We start from the raw sequence: 13,816 nt of genomic DNA on the forward strand, positions 1-13,816 counted from the left end.
GAATTGATCTGTGTAAGGCGGGCGTCGGATTGATAGACGGTGACCTCCTCTTACTCGCCCAGTAGTGACCAGCAGCCCGTCGAACCAGTAGATGTGGGCAGTACAGACGCGCCTTTCTCCATGTCGTTGGCCAGATCTCTCTGCACATGAGCATTCTCTGCACAGCTGCCTGTTGATTCTCCCCTTTTGCCAGTCAGTTCACGTCTCTACCCCTCGTGTTGTTGTCAGCCCTCCCTCACAGTTGCTCCTCTCACCTTATCACAAGACCGCATCGTAATTCCCTCATCTGCTGCTCACTTCGTATCGGACCTCAGGTACTTCAGTGCGATTGCAAGCCTCTCTGCGACTATCTTGCCCCTCCTTCCGATATCTTGCTCACCCCGCGAGTGCCGCCCACAATGGCGGCTACGTCCTACTCCACGGACCCGACACTCTACCTCTATACCTCTCTAACAGCAGGCTCGTCTCACATCATTACCGCGACCTCAAGGCTAGAGACCATCCTCAAAGCCAACAAGATCCCGTTTCGGGCACTGGACTGTGCAACAGACGAGAAAGCGCGCATGCTGTGGGGCAGAAGATCTAAGGGAAGAAAGTTGCCGGGTCTGGTCAAATATGGAGAGATTATTGGTGTATGTTGTGCCCAGCCCTGTCCCGACACTGTCCTTTGCTAACCAATACTCAGGATCTCGAGCAAATCGAAGAGTGGAATGAGTACGGGGAGCTCAAAGAGCAAATTTCTGCCACTCAAGATTTTGGCAGCCTGACCGCCTCCACAAACCTGGCTCCGCAAGTTCCGCAAGTTCCAGCAACGAGCACTTCTTCGACTCCATCAAGATCAGGCCCGCCCTCTCGCGCTTCGTCCGAGACTCGCCACATATCTATTGCGGAACCGCCAGAGAAAGAGAAGGAAAAGGCTACCGCGGCTGGAGAGGCAAAGCCAGCTTCGTCACAGAAATCGGCTGAAAATCCCATGAATGTGGCCATTCGACAGTTAGGGGCGGAAGCCGCAGCCAAAGCAACACAAAAAAAGGCCGCTACTGCACAGCCTCCCAAAGCTGCAGCAATCCCGGTCAAGGGACAGAGCACGACAGACCAAGTGCCCACGGCCGCAGCAGACAGAGTGGGCACAGAGGCAGCGGTGGAGTCGCCCGACACGGCGGCCGAAGTCACAGCAGCTAAAACGCCAGCTCAACTCGCCTCGGAAGGTGCAGCCAGAACATCCGTCGACAAAATCGCGGAGTCGGAAGACAAACTAGCTGCAGGTGCCGCCGAGGATCCATCGCCCTCGAAGGAAGAACAAATTCTGGAGATGCGGCGAACAAGCAGCGTTACAAAATCCAAGTCGAGGTTAAGTGACGTTACACCCATAGAAGAGAGCGACAAGGTTGTAGCAGAGCCGGAAGAGACGTCGACTGCGTCTCAATCTTCAATTGCTGTGCCAGAGAAGGAAGTCAGTTCCAGTTCTTCTACGAGTTTACCTTCGCAGGCAGCGCCACCTAGGCAGCACCGTGGAAGCGACATTGGAGAAGCAACACCCGAAGAGATTCGAGCGCTGGAGAAGGAGTTGAGTATTCCGGAAGAGAATGATGATGAAGATGATGATGACGATGGGGAGGATGCGGTTGAGATAGCGCAAAGCAAAGCAACCGAGGTGACGAGTACCGACAAGGCTGAGAACGAGGCTACAAAGGGCACGGAGCCACAGAAGACCGAGCCCAAAGACGCGGACAAGGCTGGTGTCAGCGTGGGCGACTAACTCACAATCCGACATGGGCTCTTTGCTGCAAGGCTGGGGCTGATCGCAGCGGCTGCCATGACTGGCGGTTGATGTCGGAGCCCCTGATCCAAGCGGACAGGACATGGGTTTGGTTTGTTTACCGTGGCAAGTGGTACAAGGCAAAGGAGCGCAGCGCAGCAGGGAAGGGCAGAGCACAGCACAGCACAGCACCCCGAGATTGATGTCTGACGATTGCTTTTGATTTCGATCTCGACGCTGCAGGCATGTAGATGCAAATCCAATCACTGATGAATTTTTGCGCCTTGGATTTCCTCAACGCCCTGGACTCCCCTCCTTTGCGTCCTGCTTATGTACCTGTTACCTCTGTTTCCGCCTCGAGCATGACGGGTAAGTAACTTTGTCCGCTGCACCTCGTCCCTTCTCGTGGCTCCTGCTTCACCGATACAGCGAAACAGACGTCACGAGATACCAGTATATAGTACCTAGGTAGCCGACCAGTCCCCAAGCCCAGGTCCAAGCCCCAGGCACGACTCGAATCAATCCAGTCTCATATCCTCCCTGCAGCCCTGCCTGGTCCGTCGTATGGAATGCGTCTCCACCGTCAAAGTACCGCCATGCGAGGCTAGCCTCCTGAAGCCCTCCCGGTCTGTCTGGTGTGTTCTCGACTTGACTCGACTCGACTCGACGCACCGTGTACAGGGAGTGGTGCGGGTGAGTCTTGCTCCGGTTGTTATGTTCGTGCAGTCTTTTCTCGTGTTTTTCATCGTCATTTGCTCATTATGGTCGTACCGCTAGCTAGCGAGTAATTGGTCGCCCAGGTTGTCAGCAGCGCAGCGGTAGGTAGGTAGATATGTAGAGGAGCATCCATGCATCAATATCCCACCGCCGTAAAGGATCACACCCTTTTCATACCATGTCATTGCACCGCTCTCCCCGTCGACTTTCACGCGGGAGGACACGCTTAGGTCCATCAACGCACCATGACCCCCTGCCACCCACCCCCCTCAATGTCGTCCCCGAGTTTACAGTCTGGCCCTGAGACCCGTGTCGTTGGCCCACCCGCGGCCGCTCATTTCCACCTCGGTCAGTCTCCAGCCTGCCTCGATGGCGACCAGTTCGGCGCACCGCTCCCCGACGCCCAGCACCGTCAACATAGGATTGATGGTGGTCATGGCCGGGAAGACGCCCGCGTCGGCGATCCTCAGCCCCTTGAGGCCCCTCACCTTCAAGTTCTCGTCTACCACGGCCATGTCGTCCTGGCGCACGTCTCCCATCTTGGTGGTGCCCGCCGGGTGGTAGACCGTGTGGGCGACCTTCCGGGCATACTCGGACAGCGCTTCGTCGGACTGGATTTGCGGGCCGGGGGCCACCTCGCGCTTGATCCACTCCTTAAACGGGGACTGCTGGGCGATCTTGCGCGCGGCGCGGAGGCCAAAGACGAAGGTCGCGGCGTCGTAGCCCTCCGGGTCGGTGAAGTAGCGGAAATCCAGCGCCGGCTTGACGCTCGGGTCGGACGAGGTGAGGTACAGCTTGCCCCGCGAGCGAGGCCGGGGAATGTTGGGGGTCATGCAGAAGGCGTCGACCGGAGTGTCGTATCCCAGCCTCGTCGTGTTCAGGCAGAACGGGATCTGGTAGCAGTGCATCATCACGTCGGCGATGTTCCCATCCGGGATCGCCGCTGGGTTGGTCGGCGTGGCTTTCGTCCCTGCCGCGTCGGGAGCTTCGCGGCGGAGGAAGATGCCGGCGTCCGAGTCCATGGTTGTCTGGTTCGGCGGAACCGGCCGGTTGAGCTCCCAGATGATGATCGTCTCCGGATGGTCGAGGAGGTTTTCACCCACACCAGGGATGTTCTTCACCACAGGGATGGAGAGAGAGGACAATTCCTGAGCCGGGCCCAGGCCGGAAAGGAGCATGAGGCGCGGGGTGTCGACGGCGCCGGCGCAGAGGATGGTCTCAGTCCGCGCGGTGAGGGTTAGCTTCTGGCCTGATTGGAGTGTGATATTGACGCCTGTCACTGTGTCGTCGCGGACATTGATCTTGGAGACCCAGGCATTGGTCAGGATCTTGAGATTGGGCCTGTGCTCCTCGCCCCGGAGGATCGGGTGGATATAGGCCACACTGGCACTGGATCTCCGGCCGTCATCGGGATTGTAGCTGACGGAGAAAAAGCCCACACACTCTCTCAAGGCGCCCGTGCCCGCAATGTGTGCGTTGAAATCGTGGACGATGGGGATGTTCATGGCGGTGCTGCACGATTGGACCCAGTCTTTGCACAACTGATTCCGATGGCGTGCATGAACGGGTTGGACGGTGTTTCGAAGCTTGTTCAGCACGCGCATGAACATGGGAAAGGTCCAGCCTTTGGCGCCCATGGACTCCCAGATCTTGCAGTCATACTCAAACGGCCGGAAAGAGATGAGCGTGTTGTGGCTGGAGCAACCGCCCAGGACTTTGGCACGAGAATGTCTGATGTGGGAATTACCTGCGAATTCGGCAGTCAGATTTGGTGGAAGCTTGAGTCTCGTGAAATGATATCAAACCATCGACATACCCATCGGTTGCTCGGTTGTGCCATAGTCATAGTCGAGTTCTCCACCGAGAAGGCTGAGCCATTGTTTGAGATCCAAGACGCGGTCATCCATAAAGTCACTGGGACCGGCCTCTATCAACAGGATCTTTTTCTGAGGGAGGTATTCAGCCAGGCGGGATGCAATCACACAGCCCTGTTAGGTGGGAGACCCATTCAGCACACTCTTCATTCCATTGCTTCAAAGCACTTACAGCTGTGCCACCGCCCACAATGAGATAGTCATAGCTATCGACTTCGGACACGTCCAAATGGTTGGTTGTCATCTTGAGCCTTTGGGTGTAAATCTTTGGATATGAATGGGTGTTGGAGGTCGACGACGAAGGAATAGACGTCGAGGCTTTTTAAGGCACTCGGATCAGAATTCAAGACAACTTGGAAAAAAAGATCCGGGGGAGGCAGCGTGACCCACACAATCTATTGCGTAAGAAGTCCTTGTTAGTCGTGGGTATCGTATCAGTCCACTGTGATGGATGGGCTACGAGGATCACAATAGGGCTGGGCTTTGAGCATACGGCCTTTGTACCAAGTAATCCCCGGTTGGCCAGTCAGGCGACGGGGCTTTCCTGCAAGTTTACGCAGGACAAGTTGCACAGCATGTGGACCAGTCTTGTTGTATCATTTCTGGACTCGGCTAGCAAAGGACCCCTGCTGTGTGGAATCGGGGCAAAAAAGAAAAAGTCCTCTCGGATGGTGGCGGTGAAAAGAAAACGAGTGAAAAGCGTCAGAGCGTCAGGGTGGAGGCAAAAGCATCAAGTGAAGCACGGTTGATGTTGCCTGAAGAGGTAAAGAAGCTGATAAAGGACACCCTCTCGAGCACGATAGCGAAAAGGTTATCATTCTATCAACCAGACTCGTGCCCAGGGTGTTGGTTGGAGGTTTGAGGAGGTGAAAATCGATGCCTGCAAGGGGAAAAAAATCACGGGGGACCAGGCGAGGTTTGGGAGGGACATTGTAAGCGGTGGGCAGCCCGAAGCCACCGAATAGCCACCTAGAAGCCAGCGCCTAGCCACCTGTAGTTAGGTGATGATTAGAAAGTGAGGGCCCCAAAGCCGCAGCCTAAGCGGCCAGAGCAGCTGGAGATGCCGGAGATGACGGAAGAGTGAAAGGAAAAGGGCCACCTAGGGACTCACTAGGCTCACTACTACCTAGGCGGCGAGGCGCGCATGCTGGGGGCGTGGCCACTAGGCTAATCGCCTCAAGTGGTGACTTGCTGCCCCCGCCTCGCCGCAGCTGCTGCAGGGGCCATGCGGAGAAGGTACTACAAGGGAAAAAAAAACATCAAAGGCACCGAGACAGACCAACTGACAGACTGACGTCGAGGTCAGATAGAGACAGATCCAGACACCAGCTTGACACAACGGCCTCCTCGACCTCTACATCCCACAGTCACACATCCCATCTCACACCGCCAACAACTGAAGACTCTATTACCTCCCTTCCTCCGTCCCTGGCTTCAACATGAGACTTCCAGAGCGCCACACTTTCTACGCCGGAAAGCCTCAACCATCCTCATCTTCACCCAATACCTTCTCCTCGGTCGATCCCTCAACAGGCAAAAATGTCTGCACAATCCACACATCCTCCCAGTCCTCCATTGACTCGGCCATCTCGTCAGCAAAAGCAGCCTTCCCTTCATGGTCCAGCACCCCGCCAATCGAGCGAGCCCGAATCCTGCACAAAGCCGTCTCAATACTTCGGTCTCGGAACGACGAGCTCGCCAAAGTCGAAACCATAGACACCGGCAAGCCCTTCTCAGAGACATCCACTGTCGATATCGTCACCGGCGCCGATGTCCTCGAGTATTTTGCCAACCTGGTCGCATCAGGCGGCTTGAACGGCGAATCGTTCCGCCTCCGAGATTCTGCTTGGGTCTACACTTCCAAAGAACCGCTCGGCGTCTGCGTCGGTATCGGGGCCTGGAACTACCCAATTCAGATTGCGCTGTGGAAATCAGCTCCGTGTCTCGCCGCCGGGAACACGATGGTGTACAAGCCTTCGGAGGTGACACCACTGCATGGTCAATTCCTCGCCGAGGTCTACAAAGAAGCCGGCCTCCCTGACGGAGTATTCAACGTCGTCTATGGGGCGGGTGAAGTGGGCGCCTACTTGACGAAACACCCGGTCGTTGCCAAGGTTAGTTTCACAGGGCAGGTCTCAACTGGTCGCAAGGTTGCTGGTTCAGCCGCGGGAGAGATGAAGTACGTGACCATGGAACTGGGCGGGAAAAGCCCTGTCATCGTGCTACCAGATGCGGACGTCGAGCAGGCGGTGGACGGTGCCATCATGGCCAACTTCTTCAGTACAGGCCAGGTCTGCACAAACGGGACGCGGGTGTTCGTTCCAAAGCGCCTGAAGCCCGAGTTTGAACGAGTGTTGCTGCAGAAGATGAAATATGTCCGCCCAGGAGAGCTGATGGACATGAAAACCAACTTTGGCCCGCTGGTCAGCAAGGTTCACTATGACAAGGTGACAAGCTACATCAAGCATGGCATCCAGGTGGACAAGGCGAAGCTGCTGCACGGCGGCCTCGATCAGCCCTCACACCTCCCCCCACACCTGAGGAGCGGGTACTGGGTCCGACCGACCATCTTCACCGACTGCACCGACGACATGAGGATCGTCAAGGAAGAGATCTTTGGCCCTGTCATGACCATCCTGACCTACGACTCCCTCAACGAGGCGGTCGCGCGGGCAAACGACACGGAACTCGGCCTCGCCGCGGGCGTGTTTGGCAGAGACATCAACCAGTGCCACGCCGTGATCAAGCAGCTGCAGGCCGGTATCACTTGGGTGAACACCTGGGGAGAATCGCCCGCTGAGATGGCCGTCGGCGGCTGGAAGCAGAGCGGTGTCGGAGTCGAGAATGGACGGAGAGGCCTGGAGGCGTGGGTGCGCAACAAGAGCACGCTGGTGGAAATGGGAGGCAGCGTCCCGACTGTCTTTGCCAAACTATAATAATGACGATGCCTGGTAGTAGTTACATACGACTCCTGTTGAATAATGTACTGGAAGCGACGATTTACGATACTGCGCTTCAAATCCTGATTTCCATCACAAATATATATCCAAACATGTCATTCGGCGCCGTCACCCGAGCTTGTGCCGTGTAGAAGGAAATTTTAATCCGCCTGATTCTTTGCTTGCTGAACAAACACGAAGCCCAACCCCGAAAGACGCCCTCGCCGCCTACAAGTACCAGAACTAGGACATCAGAAGCGTATCCACAAAAAAATAACCTCTAGATTAACAGAGAGAGACCACAAGAATTTCTCGGACCTTCAACCACAGCCATCGCAATCGCAATCACCACTCATACAAGCAGTGGCACGGGAGGAAACATCTGCAAATGTCCCAATGATTCGAGCGTAAAGGAACATCACATCCATTCGGCCCGCTTCACGCCGCAAAAGTCGAAACCCGCGATCCCATGCGGTCAAACATGAAATCGCCCATCTTCTTGTCGTTCATGGCGATCGCCGAGTCTACCAGCCTCGACGACATGCTGTCCGGTGTCAATTCCCCATCCTCTTGATCCAGCAGCTCTTTCTTCTCGGTGTCGATTCTTAGGTCCTTCAGGCCCGCCCGCCAGTTGTCCAGCCGGACCTGCGACCGCTGTTGAGGAGTGGCTTTGGCGGTCTCCTGTTCTGCCGAGACTTGTTCGATGCTCTTGAAGTACTGTCGCAGAGAAAGATTAGTCGGCGCGTTTCTGTGTTGCGTATGGGATCACAGGCTTACCTTGACCGTCTTCACCAGCATTTCGTCCGTAGCGGCATCGTCGCAGACGATCATCGCATTCTCGTGCATCTGCAGTGCACTGCAGGTCCACATCTGACTGACACCCCCCTCGATCGTTTTAGCCAGAGCGACCGCCTTGTTGGAACCTAGGACGATGACCAGCACCTCCCTGGCATCCATAACAGTGCCCACACCCACAGTCAATGCTTGTTTGGGGACTTGACTGAGATCGCCGCCAAAGAACCGCGAATTGGCCCGGATTGTGTCTTCTGCCAACGTCTTGACTCTGGTCCTTGAGCGCAGGGAAGAACCTGGCTCGTTGAATGCAATGTGTCCATCTGGTCCAATGCCTCCCAGGAACAGGTCGATTCCGCCAGCACGCGCAATTTTTTCTTCGTAGGCGGCACATTCGACTCTGAGGTCGGGGGCATTGCCGTTGAGAATATTGACGTTTTCAGGGTTGATGTCGACGTGAGCGAAAAAGTGCTTGTACATGAAGCTGTGGTAGGATTCGGGATGGTCTTCGGGCAGACCCACGTATTCGTCCATGTTGAAAGTCACGACATTGGCGAACGACACCTCACCGGCCTTGTGCGCCTCTACCAAGTATTTGTAAATGATCTCCGGGCTGCTGCCTGTGGGGAGTCCGAGGACAAAGGGCTTTTCGGGAGTCGGCGCGAAGGCATTGATGCGGTTGATGATGTATCGGGCTGCATACTTGGATGCACCGTCCTTGTCGTCACGGATGATGACCTTCATTTTGGAGGTAGGCTGTCTTCAAAAGTCCGCGAGGGAAGAGGAAAGTCTACTGGTGACAGCACAACAGTCGCGGAAGCGGGGGGATGAGAATAAAAGAGATCAGCGACAAACCGTTGACGTAGCCGGCAGCACAACCTTTAGCCAGGCCATCATGAGAGGGATTACATATGTAGGGGCCAGAATGCGGAGAATAAGGCACTGGTGACACAGAGAAGAGATTTTTTTTACTGAAGGCAGCGCAGGGACAGGTAACCAGCGCAAGGTCGAGGGGCAGGTTGGTGGTGCAACAGTTGCAATATTGTCATCCAACCAACGGAGCACCCACTGCCGTCGGGAGACGACCGGAATGCTGGAGCAAAGAAGATTGGGCATGTTATCAGCGGGACGAGCAGGAAGCAGCCGATGAAGTCAGCGAGATAGGACCGCCGTCGCAGCCAATCCACCGCAGGGAGATGGAAGAAGGTGGTGGTGGTGGGTGGAAGAGAAGCGCAGGCGGAGGATGGAGGATGGAGGGGAGGGGCGCAAACAGGGCAAACATTTCTCGCACATCCGTCCACGTGACTGGCGCCAGTGTAACCGTCTCGTCCGCAGCTTCGGTGGCATCCCATCAGGTGGCATCCAGATTCATCCCTCTGCGCACCCCATTTCCCTCTCATCTCCCCCAACCACCACCATTACATTCTCCTCCGCCCAGGACGCGACGTTGCGACACTTCCCATCTCAAAATGCAACATCACCTTTGTCCGCTCCCACGTTTCCCAGTGCTTCACCCACAGCTTCTCTGATGCCACGCGCACCTCGTCATCCGCGGCTTTTCACTGGTCCGTGCTCGTCTTTGTGCCTGTGTCGAGGTCTGGTCTGCCAGTGCTCGGCTCCTGACACCGACTCCTGACCCGACCCCCCCGAACTCTCTGCTCCTGCTCCATTTCCTCTCTTGTCCGGACTGCCCAGCCTGCTCACCTGTCCATCCAATCGCGGTGCATGTGGGGAACTAGTCCCTTCCTCTCATCATGGCTGTGGCCACTACCAATGGGGATTTGCCCGGCCTGTGGGACGAATCGAGGTATGTCGATGCCGTCATCCTGAGCACTTGCGACGCGGACAGAACTAACTATATATCTGGCAGACAGCTCGGCCAGCTGTTTATGATGGGCTTTGATGGCACCTCCGTCACCGATCAGGTCAAGGTCTTGATTGAGAAGTATCACGTAGGCTCCATATTGCTCAAGGCCCAAAACCTCAAATGTGCCGTCTCCTGTCCTCGTGCGCGCTCGTCTAACTTACTGACACCGTGATTTTAAACAGCTGCTCAACAGGCGACCCAGCTCGTGCTTGATCTTCAGACTCTAGCCCGCCAGGCCGGCCATCCGGTTCCCCTCTTGATTGCTCTCGATCAGGAAAATGGCGGCGTCAATAGTCTGTACGATGAGGTCTACATTCGTCAGTTTCCCAGTGCCATGGGCTTGGCTGCCACCGGCTCGAAGAAATTGGCAAAGGATATTGCCCGAGCGACAGCTCAAGAGTTGAATTCGTGTGGGATCAATTGGATCCTCGGCCCAGTGCTGGATGTCCTGACCAACGCCAGAAATCAGCCTCTTGGTGTTCGATCCGTAGGCGATGATCCTCATGAAGTCTCAGCATATGGCGTGGAATGCATCAAAGGTTACCAAGAAGGTGGAGTTGCGACCTGTGGCAAGCATTTCCCTTCTTATGGCAATCTGGAATTCTTTGGCGTCCCAGATGATGTGCCCACCATCACAGACTCGTTGGAGAACCTGAGCCAGAGTGCGTTGGTCCCCTTCCGTGCGGCGATTGCCCATGGTGTCGATTCAATGATGGTCGGCGGCGTTGCTATGGCGTCTTCTCAAGTCAATGTAATGCACGCCTGTCTTTCGGAGCAGATCGTTCGAGATCTGCTGCGGCACGAAATGCGCTTTGAGGGTGTGGTCGTCTCAGAGTGTCTGGAAATGGAGGCTCTAAGCCGCAACATCGGCATCAGTGGCGGGACAGTCATGGCCTTCAAGGCCGGCTGTGATTTGATCCTGACTTGCCGAACTTTGTCAGTCCAAGAAGACGCCATCAATGGCCTAACGGCGGGATTGGACAACGGCATGATTGAAAGATACCGAGTGCAAGAGTCAGTGCAGAGAATACTCAACATGAAGAAAAAGTATACGTCCTGGGAAAGGGCGTTTGCGCCGGCGGGAATTGAGAACCTCTCACGATTGCAGCCCCTTCACACCAGCCTCTCAACTACCGCTTATAACAAATCAATTACCGTGGTTCGAGACCAGAAACATTATCTGCCCCTGTCGAGAGTCATTAAACCCGACGAAGAGCTTCTCCTTCTGACGCCCTTGGTCAAACCATTACCCGCATCCGCTCTATTCCATCTCTTGCAAAATGAGGCGTCGACAGTCCCCCATTTAGGGCGAAGTCCTAGCATCGATACGAATACGTCGATCATGAGTGGAGAGCAAGTCTTCCGAGAACTTGGTCGAATGCTCGCCCGGTATCGCAACGGCAAAATCTCTCACACCTCATATACTGCAAATGGAGTGAGACCTCTCCATGAGAACCTCTTGAACCGGGCTCGGGGAGTCGTGGTCGTTACGGCTGATGCAGGGCGAAATATGTACCAAAATGCATTTGCAAAACATATCTCCATGTTGTGCAAGCTGTCGGTCGGAGTGGATGGCACTCCACGAGAAAAGCCATGTGTTGTGGTTGCCGTCAGCTCACCCTTCGACTTTGCCTCGGACACATCGATCGGAACGTATATTTGCACCTATGATTTCACCGAGACTGCCCTGCAGGCATTGGTCCAAGTACTTTATGGTGAGCTTACCCCGTCGGGAGTGTTGCCGGGCTCATTTAGCCAGAAGCCTCAGACTAGTCACACCAGACAGCAGTGGCTTGTGGAGAGCTTCAGCGAAGATCGAGACTCAGCGGCATTAGACGCGCTTCTTCTTCAAACCCAGAATGAGCCTTCAGTGCACGCAGCAACGCTGAAAAACGCCCTGAGCAGCACTTTTCTGCTTCGTGATCCGGATGTGGAAGAGGCGCATTTTGTGGTCAGGAATAGCAGCACAAAAGAGTTGTTTGGGTTTTGCACCACATATTATTTCAAGAACAGCGGCGTCGGGCATATCGGCGCCATCATTGTGGACCCTGCGCGCCGTCGCTTATCTATCGGGCACTCTTTACACGACCGCGCCGTGCGGGCATTACTTCAGAAGAAAGGTATCACCAAATTCCAGCTTGGTGTCAGGTTTCCGCATGTGTATCTGGGGATCCCCAGACTGGACCCAATGGAATACAAACGCCTGCGCCAATGGTTTGCCAAACTCGGGTGGAACGTTTCGCTTTCGACACCCGTGGCCACCATGCTGATTCGCGACCTGTCAACATGGATAGCTCCTGAAGGACTAGCCCAGGCCCTGACGAATCCCGAGGTGAAATATGATCTGGTCCACGGAGCCGAGTACACCGAAGTGATGATGGAACATCTCAAAAGATGTGCGCGGACGGATGTACGAGGCGTTTATCAAATGGCTCTGGGCAACAAAGAAGGCTGCCGCATCATTCGAGCCAAAAGGGCTTCTGATCAGTCCATTCTAGGAAGCATTCTGATGTGCCGAGCCGAGTCGAAGATCGCCCGCCATATTCCGTCGCTGTACAAACAAGTTGGAACGGCGTGCTTGTCATCCCCAGTTATCTCGACCCTGTACAGCGACCGTGTCTCACTTTTCCAAGGCCTGGTCCTCCTGGGAATACGCCAGGTCAAGAAGCAAGGCTTGCGGACACTGCTCCTGGATTATGTAAGTTGCGAAACCGTCTCTGTGCCGGAAGATGTTAAAGACTGATCTTTATCCCTTCTGTAGACCCGCGAAGACGTTTCAATGAACGGCCTCAAGGCATTGGGCTTTACAATCAGCAACAGTTTCGAAGAGATCTCGAGCGATCCGGTTCACTGGACAATGATGTCCGCAACATGAATGGCAGGATCGAACAGGACCACACAGTCACGTTTTACAGTAGCATCGAGGTGCCCCCTACGCACAATCGCAAGCGATGCTGAGGCGGCTTAGCCAGGCGCGTCCACCATTGACAGCGCTTGGCACAAAAGCAATTGCAACTGCCGTCGCCTAGTCTCACCGCTGCCGCAAGGATGTCTGAATCCGGTCGATGGGTCGATCATTCGATGTAAGCCTTTCCCGATAGCATACCCCTAGTCGAGTTGTTTGGCGGACCTTTTGACAATATTTGCAGCACATGTCGGCGACAGGAGAAAATGAAGTTAAGCGCCGACCCACTCAATGGCGATCCTCATCTTACTCCCCTCCAGCCCTGAGCGGCGAGGCCCTCTCAAAAGTCGGCAGCCGGCCGTTGTCTCTCCACAACTATACCACAGAGTTGTCTATCTGCTGATGCTGTCGTGGGAGCGGACGCCGAGGCTGTCGACTGGAAGCTCGCGTAATCTCTGCCGCGATTTGGTAGAAGATCAGGGGACGCTCATTGGGCGAAAGCGGACATTGGATGGCGCGCACTGGCCTGGGGCAAATTAGTGCGAAATGGCCGGAGGGGCTAGCTGCCCTGGAGCAATACGGAGAGCACGGAGCAGATCGTATTAGGAAGATAGAGTGAGTTTCTGGAAAAGGAAGCCTTAGGGCACAGCAGTTGCTAGACGAAGTCAATCCCTGACAGGTACACTCTGTGCCAGCGGAATTTCGGACTGGTTAGTGTCCATGATTCCAGCCAAGCGGACTCAGGCTTGCTCGGTGTCTCACACGATCCACTAAGGCAGGTGGTCGTTTAGAGCGAAAACGTCATGGGACCTTGGAGGGGGTGTGTGTCTGGCTTTCGTCTTATATTTTCCGAGCCGCTTCTCTTTCGCCCACAGTGTTTTGTTCTCCGATCTGACCGCCGGAAGTGCAGTTCGGTGCCTGGATAGGTAGCGTTGTCGACCAGCGTCAGCTCGCAGGGCAGGG

General features: G+C 55.3%; 5 protein-coding genes across 9 annotated transcripts; 3 read left to right on the plus strand and 2 right to left on the minus strand.

Annotated features, from left to right (window-relative positions):
• The first annotated feature begins 27 nt into the window (after positions 1–27).
• PV07_08924 lies at positions 28–2,111 on the plus strand. Of its 2 annotated transcripts, XM_016396131.1 has the most exons (3): positions 28–192; positions 315–632; positions 686–2,111. In XM_016396131.1, exons 2-3 carry the CDS (start codon positions 399–401, stop codon positions 1,757–1,759), a joined length of 1,308 nt encoding a protein of 435 aa, XP_016245987.1. In that variant the 5' UTR covers positions 28–192; positions 315–398; the 3' UTR covers positions 1,760–2,111. The 2 variants fall into 2 exon arrangements, with proteins under 2 accessions (XP_016245987.1, XP_016245986.1); XM_016396130.1 differs by having other exon boundaries at positions 28–632.
• On the minus strand, positions 1,880–4,803 carry PV07_08925. Of its 2 annotated transcripts, XM_016396132.1 has the most exons (3): positions 4,523–4,803; positions 4,293–4,464; positions 1,880–4,223 (listed from the first exon to the last, which is right to left on the minus strand). In XM_016396132.1, exons 1-3 carry the CDS (start codon positions 4,592–4,594, stop codon positions 2,764–2,766), a joined length of 1,704 nt encoding a protein of 567 aa, XP_016245988.1. In that variant the 5' UTR covers positions 4,595–4,803; the 3' UTR covers positions 1,880–2,763. The 2 variants fall into 2 exon arrangements, with proteins under 2 accessions (XP_016245988.1, XP_016245989.1); XM_016396133.1 differs by having other exon boundaries at positions 4,293–4,803.
• Positions 4,804–5,622: 819 nt separating this feature from the next.
• Positions 5,623–7,411, plus strand: PV07_08926 (uncharacterized protein). The gene has a single exon (XM_016396134.1). The coding sequence runs from the start codon at positions 5,790–5,792 to the stop codon at positions 7,284–7,286; it is 1,497 nt and encodes a 498-aa protein (XP_016245990.1). The 5' UTR covers positions 5,623–5,789; the 3' UTR covers positions 7,287–7,411.
• On the minus strand, positions 7,242–9,167 carry PV07_08927 (glucosamine-6-phosphate deaminase). Its single transcript, XM_016396135.1, has 2 exons — positions 8,067–9,167; positions 7,242–8,006 (listed from the first exon to the last, which is right to left on the minus strand). Exons 1-2 carry the CDS (start codon positions 8,823–8,825, stop codon positions 7,728–7,730), a joined length of 1,038 nt encoding a protein of 345 aa, XP_016245991.1. The 5' UTR covers positions 8,826–9,167; the 3' UTR covers positions 7,242–7,727.
• A 309-nt stretch (positions 9,168–9,476) lies between these two features.
• PV07_08928 lies at positions 9,477–13,658 on the plus strand. 3 transcript variants are annotated; one of them, XM_016396136.1, is made up of 5 exons: positions 9,477–9,888; positions 9,952–10,070; positions 10,131–12,646; positions 12,710–13,031; positions 13,098–13,658. In XM_016396136.1, exons 1-4 carry the CDS (start codon positions 9,836–9,838, stop codon positions 12,821–12,823), a joined length of 2,802 nt encoding a protein of 933 aa, XP_016245992.1. In that variant the 5' UTR covers positions 9,477–9,835; the 3' UTR covers positions 12,824–13,031; positions 13,098–13,658. The 3 variants fall into 3 exon arrangements, with proteins under 3 accessions (XP_016245992.1, XP_016245994.1, XP_016245993.1); XM_016396138.1 differs by having other exon boundaries at positions 9,952–10,033; XM_016396137.1 differs by having other exon boundaries at positions 9,952–12,646.
• Positions 13,659–13,816: the final 158 nt, after the last annotated feature.

Source organism: Cladophialophora immunda, assembly GCF_000835495.1.
Source record: "Cladophialophora immunda strain CBS 83496 unplaced genomic scaffold supercont1.5, whole genome shotgun sequence".
Classification (NCBI taxonomy): Eukaryota; Fungi; Ascomycota; class Eurotiomycetes; order Chaetothyriales; family Herpotrichiellaceae; genus Cladophialophora; species Cladophialophora immunda.

Bases quoted from the DNA above. Each gene is read 5' to 3' on its own strand.
- PV07_08924 (XM_016396130.1), top strand. From the start codon at position 399: ATGGCGGCTACGTCCTACTCCACGGACCCGACACTCTACCTCTATACC. The intron at 633-685 runs GTATGTTGTGCC...ACCAATACTCAG, and splicing joins AATATGGAGAGATTATTGGT to GATCTCGAGCAAATCGAAGA.
- PV07_08926 (XM_016396134.1), top strand. From the start codon at position 5,790: ATGAGACTTCCAGAGCGCCACACTTTCTACGCCGGAAAGCCTCAACCA.
- PV07_08925 (XM_016396132.1), bottom strand. From the start codon at position 4,594: ATGACAACCAACCATTTGGACGTGTCCGAAGTCGATAGCTATGACTAT. The intron at 4,465-4,522 runs GTAAGTGCTTTG...CCCACCTAACAG, and splicing joins TTGTGGGCGGTGGCACAGCT to GGCTGTGTGATTGCATCCCG. The intron at 4,224-4,292 runs GTATGTCGATGG...CCGAATTCGCAG, and splicing joins CACAACCGAGCAACCGATGG to GTAATTCCCACATCAGACAT.
- PV07_08928 (XM_016396136.1), top strand. From the start codon at position 9,836: ATGGCTGTGGCCACTACCAATGGGGATTTGCCCGGCCTGTGGGACGAA. The intron at 9,889-9,951 runs GTATGTCGATGC...TATATCTGGCAG, and splicing joins GGCCTGTGGGACGAATCGAG to ACAGCTCGGCCAGCTGTTTA. The intron at 10,071-10,130 runs GTGCCGTCTCCT...GATTTTAAACAG, and splicing joins CAAGGCCCAAAACCTCAAAT to CTGCTCAACAGGCGACCCAG.
- PV07_08927 (XM_016396135.1), bottom strand. From the start codon at position 8,825: ATGAAGGTCATCATCCGTGACGACAAGGACGGTGCATCCAAGTATGCA. The intron at 8,007-8,066 runs GTAAGCCTGTGA...TCTCTGCGACAG, and splicing joins TGCTGGTGAAGACGGTCAAG to TACTTCAAGAGCATCGAACA.